At 38.0% G+C, this 25,488-nt stretch overlaps 1 protein-coding gene across 1 annotated transcript in view; it reads right to left on the bottom strand.

Annotated features, from left to right (window-relative positions):
* The window catches only part of UPF2 (UPF2 regulator of nonsense transcripts homolog (yeast)), a 100,298-nt gene that overhangs the window by 25,286 nt on the left and 49,524 nt on the right, over positions 1-25,488 (bottom strand). Inside the window, 7 exon segments of the mRNA XM_021064994.1 lie at positions 4,375-4,514; positions 10,570-10,753; positions 13,432-13,707; positions 14,414-14,617; positions 16,432-16,617; positions 21,924-22,040; positions 24,053-24,166. Coding sequence (XP_020920653.1) covers positions 4,375-4,514; positions 10,570-10,753; positions 13,432-13,707; positions 14,414-14,617; positions 16,432-16,617; positions 21,924-22,040; positions 24,053-24,166 — 1,221 coding nt within the window.

Raw genomic sequence — 25,488 nt, 5'->3', positions numbered from 1 at the left:
AGCTATTAGCTGCTAGCCTACACCACAGCCACAGCCATGAGGGGATCTGAGCCACATCTGTGACCTACACCACAGCTCACGGCAACACCTGATCCTTAACCCACCCAGGAAGGCCAGGGATTGAACCCACATCCTCATGGATACTAGCTGGGTTTTGTTTCTGCTGAGCCATAATGCGAACTCCTGTTTCTTACCACTTTATAATCAATGTACCTTCTCTCTTTAAAAATGTTCTACTCCCTGTTTAGAGAGAAGTCATGGGAAAAAGTGGCCTCGGGTGGGACAGTAAACGAGTCCAACTCCATTTCCCTAAAGCAAATTACTCCTTCCACTTCTCCCAGACAAGGCACACAGGTCATCCTATCAAACACTGTTCTTCCACTTAGCAAACACACAAATATTACGTATGATATTCACTTTGCAACCAGAAAAGAAATAGTTAAAAATGACACAATTCTTAAAATTACAAAGCTCACTTTTGAGGAGAGAATGCATTTAAAGGAGAAAATATAATACATCACAACTACTGAAATGAAAGTTTATAGGAAAATGAGTCACTCTTTAACGTCACATTTACTGAGGATGTTTAATTTACGAGATCCTGTTTATCTAATTAGCACAGTAGCAAAACCCAAAGACAGTCATAAGAGTAGTCTAAAAATACAAAATGGAAAAACTCATTTCCTTCTGTTCTTATAAAATACTTAATAAGCCAATTTAAGTTGTATAATTGAATGTTTCTATGACAACTTCCTTTTTTAAAAAAGCAATATAGTAGTGTCCATCTATTACACAGAAATCAATTATAGGAACATATTCCAGTTCTAAGTTTTTATCAATTTATTTCTATCTACTTTAGGGGAGTTCTCAGGTTAGAGAAAATGCTGGCAATATAGTATTACATATTTAAAATTTGCTAAAAGAGATCTTAAAAGTTCTCATCACAAGAAAAAACATTTGTAAGTATGTGAGGTGATGAATGTTAACTTATTATGGTAATCAGTTGTGGCTCAGCGGTTGAGGAACTCAACTAGTATCCATGAGGATGCGGGTTCAGTCCCTGGCCTTGCTCAGCAGGTGAAGGATCTGGCATTGCCATGAGCTGTGGTGTAGGTCAAAGATGTGGCTCAGATCCTGTGTTGCTGTGGCTGTGGCGTAGGTCAGCGGCTTCAGCTCAGGTTGGACCCTTAGCCTGGGAACCTCCATATGCCGCAGGTATGGCACTAAAAAGACAAAACAAAACAAAACAAAATTATTATGGTAATCATTTATTTCAGTCTTGTGTCTTTTTTAGGATACACACACACACACTAAAATATATATATTAAAAAATACAGAAAGATATAAAAGCATTATATGTACACCTTAAACTGATATGATGTTATATCTTATATGTCAAAACTGGGGGGAAAAAGTGGTAGCCAAATAACAAAAAAATGCATTTCTACTGCCTATTAAAATTAGCCGATTATAAAAGCCACACATTATAGTTTACACTGCCTTTTACACATACGGTTTTTTTTTAATTAATTAATTTATTTATTTTTGTCTTTTTTTTTTTTTGCTATTTCTTGGGCCGCTCCCGAGGCATATGGAGGTTCCCAGGCTAGGGGTCCAATCAGAGCTGTAGCCACCGGCCTACGCCAGAGCCACAGCAACGCGGGATCCGAGCCGCATCTGCAACCTACACCACAGCTCACGGCAATGCCGGATCCTTAACCCACTGAGCAAGGGCAGGGACCGAACCCGCAACCTTATGGTTCCTAGTCGGATTCGTTAACCACTGCGCCACCACGGGAACTCCTACACATACGTTTTTAACTAACAGCAAAGCTATCTGCTATGCAGCCAAATCATATGAAATGTTGTTTAACAGCTACAGAACTTAAGGGCTAAAAGAAACAAAGATTAAGAGACTTTTATTTCTAACTGTAGAAAATTACAATTACCTTAAATTATGAGTCATTTTTCTTTCATTCTAAATGAAGCTTTCTAAAAACCTAGTTTATGAATCTATTTTATGAATGACTTAATTTACATTCCTTTATTCATTAAACAACTCGTATCCTCTAAATATTTATATTCTATTTTCTCAAATCAAAACTTAATAATTTAATAAATTCAACTTCCCCAAAACATTTAAATATTGATTAAAAATTTAAACTTTTTCAATATTTAATTAAAACCATACTGGTAAATTATCACACTCTCCTAAATGCTTTAAGCACAAAAAAAAAAAACCCACAAATGAAACCAATTATAAGCTTACATTTACACTAAAATAAGTGGAAAAAATGCTAATTCCATGGTTGAAATTTTATATTCACTAGTATTTGTTATTCATCCTTCTTATTTTAACTAATTTCAATGTATATATAGCATGATGAAGCCTTACTTACCCATTACACAACTGAACAACTAAATGGTCAGTTCACAGTTTCTTCTACATCCCCAACTCACTGCACAGTCTACTTAAACATTATGGAGCAAACCCCAGATACTCTATTACTTTAGATAGAAATTTTCAAAATTTAAGCAGGTTTAAGAATTTCCACTGTGGCTCAGCACTAATGAACCCAACTAGTATCCACGAGGATGTGCGTTTGATACCTGGCCCTGCTCAGTAGGCTAAGGATCTGGTGTTGCTGTGAGCTGTGGTGTGGGTTGCAGACATGGCACAGATCCTGTTGCTATGGCTGTGGTGCAGGCTGGCAGCTGCGGCTCCGATTTGACCCCTAGCCTGGGAACTTCCATATGCCCTTCATACAGCCCTAAAAAAAAAAAAAAAAAAAAAAAAAAAGCAGGTTTAGAAGAAAAAAGGAAAGAATTAAAACTGTTAGGTTGAATCATATGAAAATAACACTTTGGTAGGTCCAAAATGGTAGAACAGTCATTTCATGTGGTTTGGGCTAATAGTTATGAAGTAAACGGGCAAGTCAATGATTACAGTGCATGACTTCCAGATTTCATATACTATTAGATCTGGTGGAAATAAACCAGTCATTAATATCTAGTCAGAAAATTTTTCAGGTTAAAAACTCCGTATTCAAAAGTAGATTAAGACACAGAGCAAATCAAATGAATTTTCTTCGAATTGCTTATTAAGTAAAAATTCTAGGCCTAATGATGGATACATGTCATTATACATTTACCTGAACCCACTGAAAGTACACCACCAAGAGTCACCAATAATGCAAACAATGGACTTGGGGTGATTATGCTGTCTTGCTCTAGGTTCATCAACTGTATGTAACACTTTGGTGGGGGACATGCTGATAACTGGGGAAGGCTGTGTAAGAAGGCAGGGGCAGAGGGTATATGGGAAATATCTTTATCGCCTCCTTAGTTGTGCTGTGAAGCTAAAACTGCTCTTAAAAAATGGTCTTTGGAGTTCCCGTCATGGCTCAGCAGTTAACAAACCCGACTAGCATCCATGAGGATGCCAGGTTTGATCCCTGGCCTCGCTCTGTGGGTTAAGGATCCAGTGTTGCCGTGAGCTGTGGTACAGATTGCAGATGCAGCTCAGATCCCACATTGCTGTGGCTATGGTGTATGCCAGTGGCTACAGCTCCAATTGGACCTCTAGTCTGGGAACCTCCATATGCTACAGGTGTGGCCCTAAATAGACAACAAAAAAAAAGGTTTTAATAACAGTAATTTTTAGGAGTTCCTGCTGTGGTACAGTGGGTTAAGAATCCGAATGGATCAGCTAGAGTTGCTGCAGAGACGTGTTTGAACCTCTGCCCGGCGAGGGGAGGTTAAAGGATCTGGCAGTGCCGCAACTGCAGTACAGGGCACAGTTGTGGTTTGGATTCAATCCTTGGCCTGGGAATTTCCATATGCCATGGGTGTGGCCATTAAAAAGAAAAAAAAGGCTAATTTTTTAAAATTCGGAGTTCCTGCTGTGGCTCATCGGAAATGAAACTGACCTAGCATCCATGAGGACACAGGTTCGATCCCTGGCCTCGCTCAGTGGGTTGGGGATCCAGCGTTGCCAGGAGCTGTGGTGTATGTCACAAATGTGGTGCATGTCACAAATGGCATGGATCTGATGTTGCTGTGGCTGTGGTGTAGGCCAGCAACTGCAGATCCAATTTGACCCCTAGCCTGGGAACCTCCATATGCTGTGGGTGCGGCCGTAAAAAGACCAAAAAAAAAAAAAAAAAAAAAAAATCCTATGAACACTATTTTCTTACTTATAAAAAAATCCCTCTTAATTAATCCAAGGATTTTAAAATAGACATATCCTACTAATAAAATTTACCATAATAAAACTAAGAGGGAGACCTTATTTTACACATTAAAAACCTTGGCTCATAAAATCGAAATACTCTTATACAAATGTACCTATTTGCTATAAACAAAAGTCATCACCTCTTCCTCTGGCTCATTCACTTCACTTTCATTTCCAGATTGTTCCTCTGTTTCAGCTCCTCCTTCTTCTTCTTCTTCGTCCTCTTCAAGATTTTCTCCTTCTGTCAGAGAATCTTTTGAGTCTTTGTCATTTACTAGACCTTGAAATGAGGAGAAAGCAGAAAAATGCAAGTTTTCCACAGTGGATATTATACCACATGATTTGAAGTATGTATTAAGATAATCCAACAGCTGTATTGTCAGAACAACAAAATAAGAATAGAATTTAAAACTATTTTGAGAAACATTTAAAAAACCAAATAGTTAGACTTTGATTTCAATGAATAAGTACTGATATATTTCTTAACCACTAGCAAAAATACATCCTGTCTCAGAGCTTCAAACTGTTTATCTCAGTCTCAGATGAACAAGGCAAACAGGAGCAGCACACAAGGTGCTGCTTAAGCCACCTAAGATGCAGCCTTGGTCACACGTTTTAGCAAATGGCATTTCAAGAACCTCTAAAAACTCAAAGATATAATAAAATTATGTTGCTTTCATAGAGAAATCACATTTGGCTATCATTTGAATGTCTGCAAATTAAGACAGGGAAGGAGGCAAAGCCAAATGGTGACACAGCTGCAAGATCACAGCTGTGTCACCACAGAGCTGCTTTTTTCCTTCAGGAACAGCATTTTCCTCCAAAGGGAACTCCCTAGCTAGAATCCGCTTTCCACCTCCCATGTACATCCGCATCTCACTGCCTAGTCAATTCTTCTTTATTATCATTTGAATCCCAAACTACTCTACTTTCCAGATGCACATAACACGGCCAACACGGCTGCATGTGATCTGACCCTTCCTCATTCTCTCTAGTCCCAGTCGTGCCTTCTCCTACAGTTGGGTCACTTTCTCTATCACACAGCACTGTCTGGGAACCTCCTCATCAGATATGCTTCTCAACATACATTATCCTTCAATATGCACTTTCAAATTCTATACATTCTTCTGATTCAGTCTAAGCTTTACTTCCTGCCTAAACCCACTGAGTTTTTCCTCCTACTTACTCCTAAAGTACTTGGAGAATTTATCACAGCACTTTAGATTTAAGGATATACCATGTAATCGTTTTTCTAACGATTTCAATAAATCTTACACAACAACACAAGAGTATAAGACCCCTGACTACAAAAAACTTCTTTTATATATTCAAAACTTCTTAGAGGCCATAGATTGATAAATACACAGTAGGTGTTTAGTAAATACCTGCTTATTCACAGAATCTTAGACAATTAGGGCAGACAGAAACATCAGTGATGAAGTGATTTAGCCCTTTCATCTTATGAGGTATTCTGAGGCCCAGAAACTTGGAATAATTAACACAACCAACAAAAGCCAAAAATTAGTCTAGTGTCTTAAGTCTAAGCAATTAATTAAGAACTGACAAAAACAAAGATGTACAGTGATTAAAGGAGGTACATTAAAGTTTAAAAATTTTTAAAAATTGAGAATAGATAGATGAAGTCAGAGAGATCTATTTTAAAAGGAAAGTAATACTGAGGGGAAAAGTTGCTGTCTCAGATTTAGATTCCATTAACTTTCTATTTTATTTATTTGGACATTCAGAAGCAAAATACTGAGCTGTTATTTATGTTATCAAAGGCAAAAAATTAAAAGTCAGGACTATATAAATCTAAGCACTCTCAATAAAAATATCACAGTGCTGATAAACTCACATTACACATTTTTTATAGCCACTTTAAAATACGTGGCATGGGAAGAACTCTAATGGATAAGGAGCTTTTGTGTGACAGCTAGACTTCTAATTTATAAGGAAAACACTATTTCTAACACATTCTCGTTTGCATTGCAAGTTAGTTTCAAAACAGTCTGTAAATATACTTTGCATTTGCTAAACTGTATACACGGACTTCTAGGACACTGTACATCTAAAATCAACAATGCAGGTTAAAAATGCACATGAAAAAGACAAAGGGTTAATAACCACGAAAAATTTAGACATCAGAATTAAGTGTGCTTGGGAGTTCTTGTTGTGCCTCAGTGGTAATGAACCCAACTAGTATCCATGAGGATGTGGGTTTGATCCCTGGCCCTGCTCAGTGGGTTAAGGATCTGGCGTTGCCGTGAGCTGTGGTGTAGATCACAGATGTGGCTTGTATCTGGTGTTGCTGTGGTTGTGGCGTAGGCTGGCAGCTGCAGCTCCAATTTGACCTCTAGGCTTGGAACCTCCATATGCCACGGATGCAGCCCTAAAAAAAGAAAAAAGAATAAAGTCTGCTTGGGGACCAAAATCAAACACTATTCTCTTCAATGTGAGCTGCTTGGTACCTGAGTTTTCCTACTCCTAACAGAGATAGTAATAATTGTAATACTTCCTTTCAAATGGTTTTCATTTATATTTCTTTTTTTTTTTTCTTTTTTTCTCTTTTTAGGGCCAGACCTGCGGCATACAGAGGTTCCCAGGCTAGGGGTCGAACTGGAGCTGTAGCTGTCGGCCTACACCACAGCCACAGCACCGCGGGATCCAAGCTGCATCTTTGAACTACACCACAGCTCACAGCAACGCCAGATCCTTAACCCACTAAGCGAGGCCAGGGATGGAACCCGCATCCTCATGGATACTACTCGGGTTGGTTAACTGATGAGCCACGAGGGGAACTCCAGTTTTCATTTATATTTCTCTTCTCACTAGATATGTTCAGCATTTTCTCCACAAAGTTAATATGTCAGAAAGAGCAGAGTCTTCGAATTCTGGCTTGATCAGTTAACCTAGTGTTCTGACTTTGGCTTTACTTAATTTATTAGTCAAATATGAATAACACTACCTTTCACTTTAATTCTGGCAAACAGGCAGTACTCAATATAAAAATATCAACTTGTCCCTGCCTCCCCTTACTTGATTAGGCTACATCCAATTATCTATTGGGTGTTCTATTTTATGATCAATTTGCCTGCTCTTACATAAGTGCTAATAATAACCTGGCACAGAAACTACTTTCACTTCAATCTTAGTGATTTTTTTTTCCATTGTATAAAAGTTTTAAACACCCCATTCTGCCTACACATGCGTGCTTTCTTGTATCACTTTAAAATTTAGGAAAAGTAATACCTTTCCAAATATCTGATGATCAGATCTATTTTTAACTTTTTTAAAACGGTTGTATTCATGGCATGTGGAGGTTCCTGGGCCAGGGATGAATCTGAGAAACAGCTGTGACCTACACCATGGCTACAGCAAAGCCGGATCCTTTAATCCATTGTGCCAGGCTGGGGATTGAATCCTGAGTTGCTGCAGTTGGATTCTTAACCCACTGCATCACAGTAGGAAGCCCTATTTTTAACTTTAAAAAAATAAGTGTTTAACTCTTTAACCCATCAGGAGTTTGATTATATATGATGTGGCTCAAAAAAACTTTCCTCCCAGATGTTCATGTGTTGCCTTTATCCTACTTTTAAGATTCCCATTTCATCATATACTAAATTGTTTTGTATTTAATTGGAGCAACTTCTGGGCCTTTTATTTTATTCTACTGATTTTATGCCAAATTTGTGAAATATACTCTTCTGCTTTATAATTTATGCATGACTTTTTTTAACTTTTATTTCCCATTTCTGTTCCTTATAATATAATCTAGAACTTCCAAACCAGAATTAAATTATAATGCCTATTACTATTTTAGTTTGGTTCTTAAAGAGAATGTCTTAGATCCAGCAATTCTATCTATCCTGAGAAAACCAAGATACACACAAAAATAACTAATACTATTTATAGCGGTACAAAACTGGAAAAAAAAACTAAGTGTCAAACAAAAGAATTAACACATTCATACAATGAAATACAGCTTTTTTTTAATTAAAGATTTAGAAAAATATTTTATATAAGGAAGAAATTTCATAATAGATTAGGTAGGAAAAAATCCAGTTATAAAACTGCAAACATGAACAAAAATGTTTAAATAAAAAGAATATTTATCGGAGTTCCCGTCATGGTGCAGTGGTTAATGAATCCAACTAGGAACCATGAGGTTGCAGGTTTGATCCCTGGCCTTGCTCAGTGGGTTAAGGATCCAGCATTGCTGTGAGCTGTGGTGTAGGTTGCAGACCTGGCTCGGATCCGGTGTTGCTGTGGCTCCGGCATAGGCTGGTGGCTACAGCTCCGACTGGACCCCTAGCCTGGGAATCTCCACATGCTGCAGGAGCGGCCCCAGAAAAGGCAAAAAGACAAAAAAAAAAAAAAAAATTTATCAAAAGGTTAACACATGATTATCCTTACACATAGAGTATCAGTGATTTTCATTTTCTTGGCATTTTTCAAATTTTCTGCCACGAATATTTCGTTACTTTTAAAATACTAAAATGATTTTTTAAATATAAAAAAATGCTAATATGTTAGCTCTGAGTTGTTGTATATAAAATTAAAATGACAATGAATTTGCAAGTGCTTGCGAACAAAAAACAAAATGCTTTATTATCTTATGGTTTATCAACAAGAAATAGATTTAGTACAGACACATTCATGTACGTACTCTTAGACTCTAAAACAAAAGGAAAACGGGACAACTTGAGAGCATACTGATTCTAACTACCACCATCTTTAAAGCTGCATTCACACATGGTGACCTATTTTTTCCCTTTTCATATTCTAAACAAGGACAGACTCCTCAAAAGAAGCATGAAGTCCTTTGATTTAACTCTTTGCTCTATCAAGAATCAAGTATACTGCTCTCTTTACTGATACCAAACTGGGTGTCAAACTAGTATTTCCTCATGCCCACTAGACAGAGAGTACCATTCATAAAGCTTTTGAGAAAAAAAGGCTAAGACAACTATTTCAAAGCATATAAAGCAAAGTAAATTAAGTAAATACTCTGCTTGATATGATCATTTTATACAATTAGAAGTCTGAAAAGAAAAAGAAAGTAAACTTGGGACAAAGATGACAGAACAAAAAGCATCACTTATGCCTTCATGGGCTGAGAAGTAGGAAAGGTGAATAATCTGCACAATCAGCACCTTTAAAAATGATGCTCAGGAGTTCCTGTTGTGGCTCAGCGGTAACAAACTCGTCCAGAATCCATGAGGACGTGGCTTCGATCTCTGGCCTTGCTCAGTGGGTTGAAGGATCCAGCATTGCTGTGAGCTGTGGTGTAGGTTGCAGACGTGGCTCAGATCCCATGTTGCTATGGCTGTGGGGTAGGCTAGCGGCTACAGCTCTGATTCAACCCCTAGTCTGGGAACTTCCATATGCTGCGGGAGCGGCCCTAAAAAGCAATAAAAAAATAAAAAAATAAACAATAATGCTCAAATAGAAAACCACAATCATATTCTCAAAAGAAGATTTACTTTGGAAAAAGAAACCCTATTAATATGCTGGATGTAATGTAAAAAATAGTTTTAGAGGAAAAGAATCACCAACGCCTTTGCCATCTGAAAAATGGTTTTTCAGATATACATAGTAAATTTATACAATTAGTCTAAATGGTCAAGGTAAGGGTCTCCTAATAAAATACTAGCTTCAGAGGCTGCAACCTTATGTCACTCTGAAATGTCTAAAATACAACATGCTAAGAACTGTCAGCAAGCAAACCAGACTGGCAAAGCCCCACCGTATTCCAGTTATTTCCACTGGCAACGCTGGTTGGCTCCTACAACCCCTCTAGGGAGCCATTCAAATGCTAACTCTTCTCTAGAACCTCAGAAGGACACTGAGAAAGTACACAGACCAATTCCCCTGTAGCACGTTTCTCCCATTTTCTCTAGTTTTTAGAGAGAGAGACAACTCCCCCAGGGATTCTGCAGGATAGTTTCACACTTCCTTCTATAGTCATAGCCTGCACTGTCCTAGGAAATAATGCCTGTTGAAAATATATTCTGTATATGAGATGCTTTCATCAAAAGCAGATTTTACATTAGCAACCAAAAATTGTAAAATTGAGAGAGGCTGACAGGATTCTGTTTTTTTTCCATCACTATCTTTTGCTTCAAGTTTTACATGACTGTTTTCCTCCAATTTGGGATTATTTAATGAAAGCAAGAAGTGAGCCACCAGGTCTTACCTACCACTACTACGTATAACAACTCAACACTGAAAAACAGTATGCAAAAGTAAACACTAACTGAAAACAATATAAAGCAAATTCTAGACACAATCTGCCAAATATCATCTTTATTTTCTCTCTGTAATTAATTGCTTACCTAGTTTTATTAAGAATTCTCGTTCCAAGTCTTGTACCTGCCTGATGGATTCTTCCAGAGAATTACAGAGTTTGATCTTTGGTCTTAGCAGTTCTAGTGTGTCACTGATCATGTAATCTATGTCAATAGGAAATGGATGGTCTTTTGTCCAAACCTCCAAACTTTTCTTCCACCAAACATAACGCTGATAACAAATGAAAAATAAATTTAGCTATAATGAATAACAAAATATTTTAAAATAATAATCTGTATTGTGACATCACCTAGTTATAATAACTAAGCTAAAGAGTTGTACAAAACACCTACTATTTTTACAAATGGTCAAGAGCAATGATCCTAGCCCATTTATTTCCCCCTATCTGTTCAGTTTCTAAGCCATTTGATGAGTTTAAATATATTCTTTACTATAACTGTCATTATCTTTTTTTAAAGGCAAAGAAAATTATAATACCAAATAAATTTTCAGGTACTGAAACCAGACAGAAACACCACTCCCAAACCCCAAATGAGGCTTAAATATTTAATTTTATTTAAAAAACCAAATACAAGGCCATAGTTTTGATAAAATTTAATTGTTTTCTCTATACTACCCACTTTGATTTTTTTTTTTTTTTTTTTTTTTTTGTCGTTTTGCCATTTCTTGGGCCGCTCCTGCGGCATATGGAGGTTCCCAGGCTAGGGGTCCAATCGGAGCTGCAGCTGCCAGCCTACGCCAGAGCCACAGCAACTCGGGATCCGATCCAGGTCTGCAACCTACACCACAGCTCATGGCAATGCCAGATCCTTAACCCACTGAGCAAGGGCAGGGACCGAACCCGCAACCTCATGGTTCCCAGTCGGATTCGTTAACCACTGTGCCACGACAGGAACTCCCACCCACTTTGATTTTTTAAAGGTCAATTAAAGCATCTGAAGATAGAGTTTCTGAATATATAAAAAAACAGTAATCAACAAGCATTTACTGAACATCTACTGTGTATATGGCATTGTTAACATATTTTCCCTGTCTTCTCCCAGCCTGGTTCCTTGATTCTATTTTGTACTTGTAATTCTTAAGTTTATTCAAACATAAACAGGTGTTCCTCTGAATCTTCCTCTCCAGTGTGTTTCAGATCCTTGCTCCTCTAAATGTGAGAACTAGGAAATTGTTAGACACACAGAATCTTAACCCCCTAGCTCCCCAACCAATGAAACATGTATATCCACTGACGTGTAGAAGCACTGCTGCCAGCGACCTTTTCTCTCTGCCTTCCTACACTTACCCGCACTTTCTATGTTACAGGAGGCACGCAGTGGTCACGTGGCCCAGGGCTCACTCACTTCTTACCCCCCCTGCCCTAAGCATACCCCTGCTATACATTACTGCTATTGAGCAATGTGGAAAATTCTTTTGTCCCTTTCTACTCCTGAATTCTGAGTGGCTCTTTTCTCTTTGCCTGTAATGTCTGAGTGAATGCAAATAAGGATATTCTTCTGAAAGATCCTACTTTGGATACTGATAGTTACAGCTGACATTCTGCAGCAAAACTTTGGCTTTCAATACAGGCACTCTCCAACTTAAGGCAGTTCTTACATGCAACAGAGAATCTGACTCTCAAAAGTGCAAACGCCTCCGCCCCGTTTTTGGCTCATCAATTCAGAAAATAAGGGAGTAACGAGTTATCCTCTAATGCAAAGGTACAGCAGTAGGAGAGAGTTAACAAATGGGTCTTCCCCAAGAGTAGTTACCCCCACTTAACATCAGCAACTATGTGGATGTACTTTTGACGCCTTAGGTTGTATTTTGAAATTCTTCTTCCTCATCAATGGATAAATGAAAACAAAACTAACAATAGGTTACATAGATAGGAATGATCAAACAGAACTGAATGGTACCACTGGTACTTTATTTCAGTAACATCCAGAGAAGTAGATAGTGAGCTATTCCCTCTAATCAGTACTTTTAACACTGCCTTTTAGGGGAAATGGTGATTAGGTTCCAAACAACCAACCTACAAGCTAACTTTTGGAACAAACTGTATAGCAGTTATAGAATTGTCTCTGTATTTATATCTGAATTTGGTTTATACTGTACTTGCTTGCTCTAAATCACAAGTTTACATAAGTAACTTAAATTAAGATATGGGAAGCACAACCCAAAAGCTTAGCAATGAATGAACATATATGTCTTTCAGTGTTAATGATGAGTATTTTTTTCTTAAAAAAATTTTTGCATCATTTAGAAGTAAGAATTCTAGATATAGAACCAGAACACAGGAGTTCCCATTACAGCTCAGCAGTGATGAACCCGGCTAGTATCCGTGAGGATGCAGGTTCAAGCCCTGGCCTCGCTCAGTGGGTTAAGGATCTGGCACTGCCACAAGATGTGGTGTAGGCTACAGAGGCAGTTTGGATCCTGCGGTGCCATGGCTGTGGCACAGTCCAGCAGCTGCAGTTCCAATTCGATCCCTAGCCTGGGAACTTCCATATGCCATGGGTGCGGCCCTAAAATGACAAAAACACCAGAACACAGACGTATAAATGTGAGAAGATTATCAAATGTATAAATATTACAAGTAACTTAATTCATAAATTACTGTATCGAATACAAAATAATCCATACCATACCAAATTTATAAACTGCACCAAAATGTCCCAAATCAATGATCATCATCAATCATAAAACTTAAATTCAGTCAGAATGTTTATGATGGAATTCATCATATATTTTTAAATCTCTAAAGCTAAGTATCCTTGTAAGAAGAATAAATCTAACAGGAATATATCCTAAACATACGAATGCTACAGTGTTTCTCCTCTAATATTTTTGCAACACAAGCAATGTATTATATGATGTCCAACTGCTTATTTTAATTTATATACCTGAAAATACACAAGGAAGCAATCAAGTTTCCGTTTACTGGATCCTCTATCAAAGTACTGGCCACAGGTGTCCAAAATAGTGCACACTAGTCTAATCCTGAAAAGGTGCTCAGGCGGGTCCAGCGAACTTGGAGAGCCATCAGGGTTGACCCCAAATGAAGTAAAAGAATAAAGAGTTCTAAAAATTACAGCCGATTCCACCATTCGGTAATTATAAAGTTCTCCTAAGAACTTGGCACTGCTGATACGTCTCTGATTAAATTTAGGTTGATTAACCTAAAGTAGGAAGGGGAAACAAAAGCAGATTCCCATTAAAGAACAGCAATGTGCTTGAGAAGAGATAAAATTCCTGTCACTTGACAATATCATTCAATGAACAGAGAAAAAAGAATGGGTTCTTTCCTGCTTTTCAAATAGGTGGTCACTTCTGGGTGTCCTTTTTCCTCTCTAGAAAATGGCTATCGAAAATGTTTTCATAAAAAGAGCATGCTAAATATTAAGTGCTAAGCTATTGTTAAATGAATTAATAGTTTTTAAAACAGCTAAAATGGAATTCTCCTTAGCAGCCCTCCGTAACTTATCTTCTCTGCAATCCATGAATTAAGGAAACAACAAGAGGGAGCTGCTTACAGAAATTCCTATCAAATGATAATTCTTCTAATGAATAAATTTATGAATTCTTGTGAGTTCCAGCAGAAACCCAGAAAGAATACAAATTTGCCATATTCTTCTAAAGTTAAGTTTAACTGGACTTGAGAAAAAGAGGCAAAAAAAGAACCTTCAGGGTTAGCCTGAGAGAAAACTAGGAAATCTGACACCACAGGGTTTCTTAAGAAACCACTCTCTCCAAAGAACTAATAGTAAATGACACCATGTGGGGAAACAAGGTTTCCAAATCCTGACTTTTCAATAGCAAGACTTAAAAGCTGTCTAAACTGTCCACAGAGTCCAATTCGGTGCCTTTACAGCAAGTCTTGGTTACCTCCATTCCTAGTCGGATATCTTCTAAAACTCCGTCCACAACATGGATTCCAACATCCTCCTGATAGAGCACTAGTCCTGCCAAGAGATTGGCTACACAATGAATGCTGTTGTACTTCACATTCCAGATGTTTATCATACAACAAATAACATAGTCTTTCACTTCTTGGTCCTGCCAGGGCAACTTTCGCATCTGTCTCAAAACCTAAATGAAGAAATTTTTGTTGAAATTATTAAGATAAACATTTCGTACCCATCATACCCAATAATACAGATATTTTATTATGACCATGCAGTCACAGAACTTTTGAAATGGAAAACACTTTAGAGATTCTCTATGAGCCTCTTCACTTCACAAATAAGAAAAATGAGATTTTTCTAATTATTCGCAAAAGTTTACATTTTCCCTCTATCTTTCTGCAATACTCTCAAATTTCTAAGAGTTGCTAGGACTTCAATCAAGCTAACAGTATATATTCATACTCAGGTCACTGAAAGAAATGCCCCAGATTTAACAAAAATAATGTTTTCTTTTGTACTTCATTCAAGTAAATAACCTCAGACACTTCTTTTTATAAATGAAAAATTCGAGTAAGGAAAAAAATCCAAGGTCAACTGGTTAAAAAATCACTTAAGGTGGAGGACACAAGAGCAAGACTGACACTAAGGTTTCCCCGTACGTAAAAGAGGGAAAGAGGCACTTCCTAAGTCCGCTGTACGGGTGAGACAAGGTGAAGTGTGTGACGACACAGCAAAGTGTCTGGCGCAGTACTAGCACCCCGTAAAAGTTAGCTATTTCTTTCAAAAACTACTGGTAATGAGATAATCCGCAGAGCTCAACTTAGCCTCAAATTCTTTCCATTTTTATTCTGAAAGAAAATGGAAATAATTGGCAGACTGCAGTCTTTTCATCTCCATATCTACAACCATCCTTCAAGCACTAAATATCTGCTTCAAAAGAAATGTTAATATCATCTCCAATGCATAAGCATTCCATGCCTTTCCAACTCCTCGCTGATTCTCAAACAGCTTTCAAATCCTGTCTTAAACAGCTACGGCCTCTGGCTCCCAGAAGGTGGCTTTAGTTTTCAAAGTTGTGCTATCCTATCATTCCTCGTCACCTCCCACCCTGCCCACTATAATACATCTATTATTCCATGCCTCTTATCCTCCTCATGAAGTTTCCCCTGTCCAGAATTTGCTTTTTTTCCTGAAAAGAAAAAAGTTCCATAGTGTTTCAACTTATAGTTAACCCAGAAATGTTTTGTTCAACATGTCTTACTTAAAAGTAAAGGTTCTAACAAGGTAATTATAATAATTAAGGCAATAGGTCAATAGTTCTTAACCTTTTCTGGAAATTGACCTCTGCAGAAAATCTAAAGAAAGCTACAGATCCTCTTCCAGAAAAATACAGACAGGCCCAGAAACTAAGAAGGGCATGAGCATCCTAAAGCCAACTTAAGGTTAAGAACCCCTGTCCTGAAGGCAAATTCATTATAGAATATCAAAGTCAGAGTTTCAAATACATACACAGGATCAAGATTAAATTTAGAAGAATCGCTGTTTAATTAAAATAAGAAGTTACTATCATAAAAGGAAACAGAATCTACACCCCATATATGTTATGTATCATCATATGAATTCCTTGCAATGACTCGCATAGGGTCAATCCTAAGGGTACCGGGGATCTAATCCAAGCTCTCCTAGACTCCACTGCTGTGACTTTAACAGCTCTGCTTCAATTTCTCCATTTACAAAATGTGAATAATGCAAACTCCTTACATTTCTTATTGCTACTCTGTGAGGCACTGAATCAATTTATAAACAAGCTGATATAGGAAAACTGAAATATAAGTCCCTGACCTAAAAGAATTTGGTGCAGAGCTAGAAGCCAAGTGCACTGTTCTCAGTACTATTATCACTGGGATGAAAAAGAATTAATTTGGTTGAATATTATATAAGCTTAGCACTACCACAAACTCAAGGTGACTATTGTTCCATGGTTTCATCAAGATTTACCTTCTCTGTGGTAACCTTGGAGAGATCCTTGTACAAAAGTTTCCGGACATATTCCTGGAGAGGAGGACGTTTCTTTTTCACTGTTTTTTCAGCTGGAGGCGGGTTGCAGTAGTAATAGGCATTCTCCACCATTGTGACATATCTTGCATCGAGATGCATCGCCTGTTTCTTTCTCATCATTTGTTCCTGAGATAAAAACTCTGTATTAGTCAAAATACTTTGATTCTAAGGTTTCTCTGTTCCTAACTAAAGTAATATTCTCAGTGATAAGATTTCAGGATAATGGGGCCAGAAAAGGGAAAAAACAATCACTAGGTATTTCTAAGAGTGGCAAGTGCACTAACTGTTATACCACGAACCATTTTTAGAACAAATTAGTACTTGACTACTTGGTCTTCAAACTTATACAATAAAATACTCAGAGAAGTTGGCTACAAACACAACTTTATTTTTAACTCTGCCAAAATATATGAACTCTACCTAAAACAGGGCTTATGCATGTGTGACTGAAACTAAGGACCAAGAAAATAAAGGGGCGAAGGCCTCTGGCTGTTCCACATAAAACAGCTGAGACTAAGTTTATTTTCAGAGCTTGTGCCCTTCAGTGCTGTACCAGATAAATCTGATATATCTCTACAGACACAAAATGGGGGAAAAAAAGCCTCCAGCCTCTTACTGCTTGCCTGGAGCCCTCAGCATGGACTGAGAGGAAGTGAGTAACAACACAGACCTGATCAATCATCATCTGCTTAAGGTTTCTCAACCTCAGCACTACTGATATCTGAGACCGGAACACTCTTTGTCAGGACGGGCGGGAGAAGGTGGGGGAGTGGTTCTGTGTGCTGTTAAATGCCCTACCCACCGGATGCCGGTTGAGAACCACAGACTAACTAGTTGAAGATCTTCACACAGCACCCCTAGTTCTTCATACAGCACTATACTAAGAATTTTAAGATTACTGAATTTATCCTGCCAATCCACACTTTACTTGGCCCTTCCTATGTGCCAGGCACTATGCTAGGTGCTGGAACTCACCAGTGAGTGAGACAGAGATGGTTCCTACTTTCCTAAAGCCCCAGAATCTCATGTAGGAAGACAGAATAAACAAGCCAACAACAAAATATCTTTCAAATACTAATCGTGATGAGTGGTACAAAGGAAAATGACAAGGCACTAAGATGGAGAGCACCGAGAGCCCACGTTGGTCAGGGTGGCTTAGGGACGCCTGAGAATGAGACATATAGGCTGTGCTCTGAAGGAGGACAAAAGGCTGAGAAGAACCACGGAGAGCGGCAGAAGCAACAGCAAGAACAGAGGCAGTGAGGAGAGAAGGATCCATTACAAGAACGAAATGAAGGCCAGCATGGCACCAACATGGGATGGCAAGAGATCCGCTCTAGGCGACGAGGTGGGGATCAGCTGAGACCAGACTGCAGCACGCTGGGTTCTAAATGCGTAGACAGAAAGCACTGGTGAGCTTCACACAGGTGTCTGAACTGGGGTGGCAGATGGAGGCAAGACTTCAGGTTTTGAAAAGATGGCTGTGTATATACAAGCTCAGGGAGGACTGGGGCTTCAGCGTTTTCACTGTTGTAAACCCACTGACTAAATCAGGGCCCAGCCCAGCACACGGGAGGCCTGCAATTAATTAATTGTTATTAATACATGAATTAAGGATTGAATTTTTAAAAACACATTCAATCTTTTCCATGGTCTGCTTTTTTTTCCACTTTTATGGCCACACCCACAGCATATGGAAGTTCTTGGGCCAGGGACTGAATCTCAGCCATAGCTGCAACCTATGCCATAGCTGCAGCAAAGCCAAATACTTTAACTCACTGCACTGGGCCTGGGATTGAACCCACACCTCCAGAGCAACTCGAGCTGCTGTGGTCGGATTCTGCACCCATGGTGCCACAGCGGGAACTCCTCCCACGGTCTGCTTTTCTTTTCTTTTTCGGCCCCCCACCTCAGCCTATGGAGTTCCCAGGCCAGGGATCAGATCCAACCCACAGTTGTGACCTAAGCCACAGCTGCGGCAATGCTACATCCTTAACCTGCCACGCCAGGCCGGGGATCAAACCTGCATCCCAGTGCTCCCAAGATGCCACCGATCCCATTGTGTCACAGTGGGAACTCCTGGTTTGCTTTTCTATACACATAAAACCAACACAAACTGGGCAGAAATTTTGCTCTTTCTAAGTTCAATGACGGGTATACCAAGTTTCATAACTGTTTCTCTTATCTATGAATACTGCTAAGGTGCATAGGTTATAGCCTAGCTCTTATAATAACATCTATTTTATAATTTGTGAATGCTTATTAAATGTCAACTCTTTCAAACAGAGAACAGTTCCATATTTAATAGGGTTAGAGATGATGACCACATCCTGTAAGTTCTTTAGACAAAACATAATGCATCACTGATCATTTGTACATACATAATACAGTTTTAAACTTAGTAGCAACCTATATATAACAGACAATCAAGAAGGACCTACTGTATAGCACAGGGAATTCTACTCAGTATTCTGTAATAAGCTACATGGGAAAAGAATCTGAAAAAGAATAGATATGTGTATATGCATAACTGAACCACTTTGCTATATACCTGAAATAAACACAATATTGCAAAGCACCTACACTTCAGTAAAAAACAAAATTTAGTTCAAACTTATTAGATTAATTTAGAACCATTTCCCCCAACACAGACGCCAAACTAACTTGAACACTAGCCACAAACAATTTATTTTATTTTTTAATTTTATTTTATTATATTTTATTTTATTTGCTTTTTAGGGCTGCACCTATGGCATATGGAAGTTTCCAGTCTAGGGGTCGAACTGGAGCTGCAATTGCCAACCTATGCCTCAGCCACAGAAACAATGGATCTGAGCCATGTCTGCAACTTATACCACAGCCCACGGCAAACCAGATCCTTAACCCACTGAGCAGGGCCAGGGATGGAACCGGCATCCTCGTGGATACCAGTCAGGTTTGTTACTGCTGAGCCACAGTGGGAACTCCACGTGTTTCCAAACAAATATGGATAGTTTTCAGATTATCCATAAGCATTCACTTTTGTCAGACTCAGCTTCAAATCAGACTCAGTATCTCTTCCCTCCTCCAACTGCCTCATCTCATGTCAGAATCTAGGGTCTTATCTTGGGGGGCATTCCTCTTCCTCACTCCAAATATCTCACAAGTCTCATCAGTCACACTTCCTAAAATTCTTCAGACAGCCAGTCATCATTCCTTATGCCACCGTCCTCACAATTTCTTCACCATTTTCCCAATAGATTTTTGAGAAGTCTTTTCGCTGTTCTGTCTACCTCTGGTCTCAGCCACTTCAATTATCTCCTCCACGCTGATCTTTTTAAAAACAACGAACTGGAGTTCCCGTCATGGCCCAGCGGTTAACAAACCCAACTGGTATCCATGAGGATGTGGATTCCATCCCTGGCCTTGCTTAGTGGGTCAAGGACCCAGTGTTGCCGTGAGCTGTGGTGTAGGTCACAGACACAGTTGGGGTCTGGCGTTGCTGTGGCTGTGGTGCAGGCCAGCAGCTACGGCTCCAGTTCAGCCCCTAGCCTGGGAACCTCCATATGCTGTAAGGGCAGCCCTCAAAAGACAAAAATGAATTAATTAAAAACAACAATCTGATGTCTTCTATCCTACCATAGCTGCCCACTGCCACTGGGGGAAACCCTGGTTCCCCACCACAGCACGGGAGGCTCTTCATAATCTAGTTTGTGCCTACCTGTCCAGTCTTATCTGCAGCCACCTGACTCAGTGTCTCCCTCTTCTCTGCCTTCAAGACTCAGATCAGTCTCTAAACGAAACACCATTTCCCCCAGGAGCCTTTCCTGACATACCCAGACGAGACTGAGCTCCTCTTCTATCTACACACATAACACCCTATGCTGACCCACTTTATTACGCTGCATTCCCTCTCCATTTACTCCCATGGAGGGTTCATTTACTCATCTTTCTGAGTCATCAGACTGTAAACTCCATGACGGCAGGGGCTATTTTTTCACTTTTATATCGAAAGGGTCTGACAGAAGAGTCTGCGCTCCATGAACACTGTGAAGCTGTTAGGGATGATCTTTCCCGACTCACTCAGTCTGGTTTCCATGCGCCTCCACAAGCCCGTAATACCCTCAGCATACCTGTTCAAGCACCCACAACACTGCATTGGAATTGGCACTGGATACAGACCACTCTGAGGATGGCAACTCTGTTTCACTTCTTTGTACTACCCCTCCCAACCAGCCCTAACCTCTCTGCAGAGCTGAGTTCACTGCCTGACACACAGGAAGAGCCCCCCAAGCCATTCTATCATAAATAAACAAGGCTCCTATCCAGAGAGCAGGACAATCAATGATAAAGGCTAGCTGCTTTTGCTACAGGAGGTGGAAAGATCCACTGAGCCAAGAAAACCAATCGGGCAGAAAGACCTTTGGTTTTCTGCAATGGCCTGTGCATTCATACTATCGTGACTAGTAAACACTTTCTCTAATAAGAAATTATAGCGAGTTCAACACTGTAAATAAAAAATAGACACTTTTAAAAGCTAAACTTTTCTGGCCTCTCTACTACATTTTCATCTCTAAGGTTAAAAGGTGTCATCTTGAGCCAAAAGAAGGTTTTTTTCCCTGTTACAATAAAAATTTGAACTTGAAATGACTATTATATGAATAAGCCTAGACAGTGTGTAGCAATCAATTCCACTTGATGGCCTTCAAATTAACATTTTTGTTTATCAGAAATAAATTCCCATGTTTTTTCATTTTAAATATCATTGGCAGAGAAATATTCAAGCTTACAACTAGATTCTAAAAAAATAATATAACTAGAGAGGATGACACAATCAACACTTCTATACAAGCTACGATGCTTTAACGACTGGCTATGCCCAGTGCTCGCTACACTGTTAACAACGTCCTCCCCCCCCACTCTCTCCCTGCAAAGGCTGCAAGCAAACAAATGGATATTATCAATAAGCATGACAATTCAATTGCCTAATCAACTTCATGGCCATTTTGGTATCCTAATTACTTTAAGAAATATCTTCTCCCCCAAGTTAATTTTTCAAGCTAATTTTTTAAATGTTTTTTCATGAAGAATTTTTAAGCTTTATAATGTAGGTGCTTATGGCACAGTAACGATATACCAAGAACATCCATAAAGATGGCTCTAATACAACAGTATTTAAAGTGCCTGCTCCTTTGCCTCATTGGTCAAAAGTTATCTGGGGCTGAATTAAATCCCCCTTTTACAATAACATGAACTCACTGGCAGTCAAATGAGAAAAATTCCTACAGCTCTCCAGAAATGGCTGGAGTTCTAGTTTAGGTAATGTAAGGGCTATTGTAGTTTAGGTAGAAAGGTTTCGATGGCAAAGTAAGATAAGAGGCATTGGTCAAAATTTTTAATCCCTGGAGTAAATCAAGAACCTCAAGCTCTCGACAGGCTCGTCAAGCCCTTACCAAAAGTACACTGGTCCTCAGGTGAGATTCCGGAGATCTGAAAAGAAATCTTCCACATGTTTCCAGCAGGGTACATGCCATTTCAATATGGTGATGGGAGAAGTCTGATAGAAGCATCTGTAATAATAATGATGATGAAAAAACCACGAAACAACATTTCAATGGATTAAAAAAAGAAAACATTATACATCAAATGTGCAACAACTTAAAAAACGTCATCAAAAAAACCCTAGTCTACTTTAGATGCCAAGCTTCATCTCTGTTATCTTTTGAGTTCAGTCATAAAATTTTATCTGAAAACTTCACTGAATTTAATGTCTTTCCTTTTAGATAGATATATGAAAACTAACATATCAAAGCCCTTTCCATATTTTTTAGGAGATGCTATGTATTTAAACAAATGTCATATATACAGCTAACATTTTCTAAATAGCTTTTTGGCTTTGGCCTTTGAAATTCTGACAACGAAAGGCTTGGTGTACAAAATTCAAAAGGACAACACATTACCACATTTTAGTACTTATCTTCCCAATCTTTTTCTGTGCACATTTTCTAAACCAAAACTGATTTAGATATATTATTTAATAACTTGTTTTTTTGGCTAACAGGAGTTAGTAAATAATACAAAGAAATACACTAAAATGTTTAAGTTGTTCAAGGCATGATTCCTTTCAATTATAGCTTTGAAAAAACTTACAACTCCTCTTAAAATGCTGTCCAAAGTTTCCCTAATGTACTTTGTAGTCTCCTGAGATGCTCCAAATAAGTTTAGGAAACTTAACTCCTTGAATATTTACAATGATTATTAATATTTTAAAAACTCTTAAGAAATAATGTAGTAAAGAAATCTGTTTAACTCAGGGTTTTCCAAATGTATTTGAATCCATGAGACTCATTTTGAGTGATATACCTAGCAATATTCCAAGGAAATCGACAAAAAAAAATGTGTTGTTAGTAATGACCAATTCTAAATATAGAAGAACTCTTTCATCTATGCTGCATCAGCTTTACCACATATAATTAGTTACTAACAAATTTCCAGCTTAATTCTATTATGGACAAAAAAACAATATAAATAATTTCAATCTTCTTATATTTGACTTTGGTAAATGATCCAATGCTTTTGAAGAGATTATAAATTCTGATCCTGGTGGGTACAGTGTCAATTACACTACGGTTATTAAGTGTGTTGTTCAGTCTTGTACTTACTTACTGATGCTGTTTGCCTTTTCATTCAGCTACTGAAAGGTGTTTTCAAATCCCTCACTATAATTGTGAATTTCTCTTTCCTTTTTTTTTTTTTTTTTTTTTTTTTTTGGTCTTTTTACCATGGGCCGCTCCCGCAGCATATGGAGGTTCCCAGGCTAGGGGTCGAATCGGAGCTGCAGCTGCCAGCCTATGCCAGGGCCGCAGCAACACAGGATCCGAGCCGTGTCTGCAACCTACACCACAGCTCACGGCAATGGCCGATCGTTAACCCGCTGAGCAAGGGCAGGGATCAAACCCGCAACCTCATGGTTCCTAGTCGGATTCGTTAACCACTGCACCACGGCAGGAACTCCCCTTTTCCATTTTGATTTATGTGTTTTGACGTTACATTACTAAAGGAATACTGATTCAGGAAGGTAACACACTTTCCTATTAAAATGACCTAATCAACGTTATGAACTATTTTTTATTTCTAATATAATGCTTTGTGCCTTAAAATCTACTCTGTCTGATAATAATGAAACCAGGTGTTATTGGGGTTTTGTTTTATTTTGTTTTTTTCTTTAAGTGCTTCCATGGTATATTTCCCCCATCTTTTTACTTTAGGCTTTCTGTTGTTAATATATGTCCTCTCCCTTGCAGGCAGCATATAATGTTGTTTTAATTAAATCCTATATTCTTAAGGATTTTACTTAATGTATTTTGTCATTTTACATGTCATGTAATTACTTAGTAGCTGTATTTGTATACACCATCTTATTATTTGTTCTCTATTTTACTCATCTGTTTAATGTTCCTTTTTATTCCTTTTTTGTCTTCCTTTAGATTAATCAAATATTTCTTAATTTTATCATTTTTTCAGCATTAATAAGTAAAACAAATTTTTCTATTAAAAATATTTCAAATGATTCAGCACAAACCTTTAAACAATGCAGTGTATCATTTTTTGTGAACATCTTAAACTTAGTGAGTTCTCCAATAAATCGAACAGTTTTGTTCTTTGTTTCAATATTGATCTGGTCCTTTTTTCGTACCTACAAATTAGAGCAAAGAGACATTGCTTAGACAATTAACACTTTGAAATCTGTGATAAAGAACTGCTATTTTAATAAGACTGAATTCACTCTAGATATTTTTAATAAATCTGGATATACTTTCTTGCTATTTTCAAATTAAGTTTAGACAAAATAAGTTCTACAGAACACCGGTGCCAGGATGTGCTTTGCAAAAGATCCACAGTCAAATAAACTGGGGAAACAAAGCATTTTATCAGTTTTAAAGATGCTCTCCAATAAAGAAACCTGTTTAACATAATTTAATTCAAGGTTTCTCAAATTTAATTGGCAATATCAGACCCTCTTTTGAAATGTTAATAACTACTAGTTTGTTAATTAATATTATAAGGAATACACTCTTCAGGAAACACTGCTTTAAAAATAATAAATGCCAAGAGCTCACTTAAGCAAAAATATTAAGGCTCAGTATATTACAGTTATGAACTATAATATATACTGCATTTTTATTGTAAATTCATTAGTACAATGAAATTCCCAATATAGTCACTATTCTGTTTTATCAACAATTATAGTCATATATCCAAGTTTATAAAGTCTTTTATCACATCTTTTGCAAACATAAGCCCTCTACTTAGGCACACATTTCAGGAAATACTGACCATAACAAAATCCCAGTTCAACATACAATGTGAACAGACACATCAAGATAAATATAACTGGATTTAACCTCAGAATAACATTTTCATCAGAAAACCAAACCTAGAGTCTAGAAACCTTTCACGTGAACAACAATAACAACAATACGGTAGTGCTCTGAACTAGTTTAATGTTCCTTATTTTTTTCAGACTACTACCCTGTTTTATTTGTTCCACCTTACAACATTCTGAGAGAGGAGCAAAAGCTCTTATAATTCCGATTTAATAGTTAAGACAACAACACAAGAATACAAAGCTGTCAAATGATTTCACCAAGGATCAGTACCAAAACCACAGTCTCCTAACTCACACCTAAGGATTACACTGTTCTAACAGATGCTGGGATTCAAAATAAGTCCTGACTTCACCCACTCCTGGACAATTAGTGACAGTCTTTTACATAAGTATTAAACTTTTACATACTCAGCTTACACTTAAATGGAGTTTTTCATCTTCATTTTTAAGGACCTATGTCCTACAGCAAGCAGAGGAAGGTGTCTGGACTTTCTAGAGCTTTAGGAATAATTTTTAAACAAAACCATTTTTATTCATTTAAAAGATCAGAGCAAACTAGAAACTCACTATGACTGTATTTAATCTAAAGCATCAATAAAACTGGAGCAACTAAAAATCACAAAAACTCA

Source organism: Sus scrofa, chromosome 10 (genome assembly GCF_000003025.6).
Source record: "Sus scrofa isolate TJ Tabasco breed Duroc chromosome 10, Sscrofa11.1, whole genome shotgun sequence".
In the NCBI taxonomy this organism is placed as follows: domain Eukaryota; kingdom Metazoa; phylum Chordata; class Mammalia; order Artiodactyla; family Suidae; genus Sus; species Sus scrofa.
Note: the sequence above shows the minus strand (reverse complement) of the source record. Positions and strands in the feature narration are given on the sequence as shown.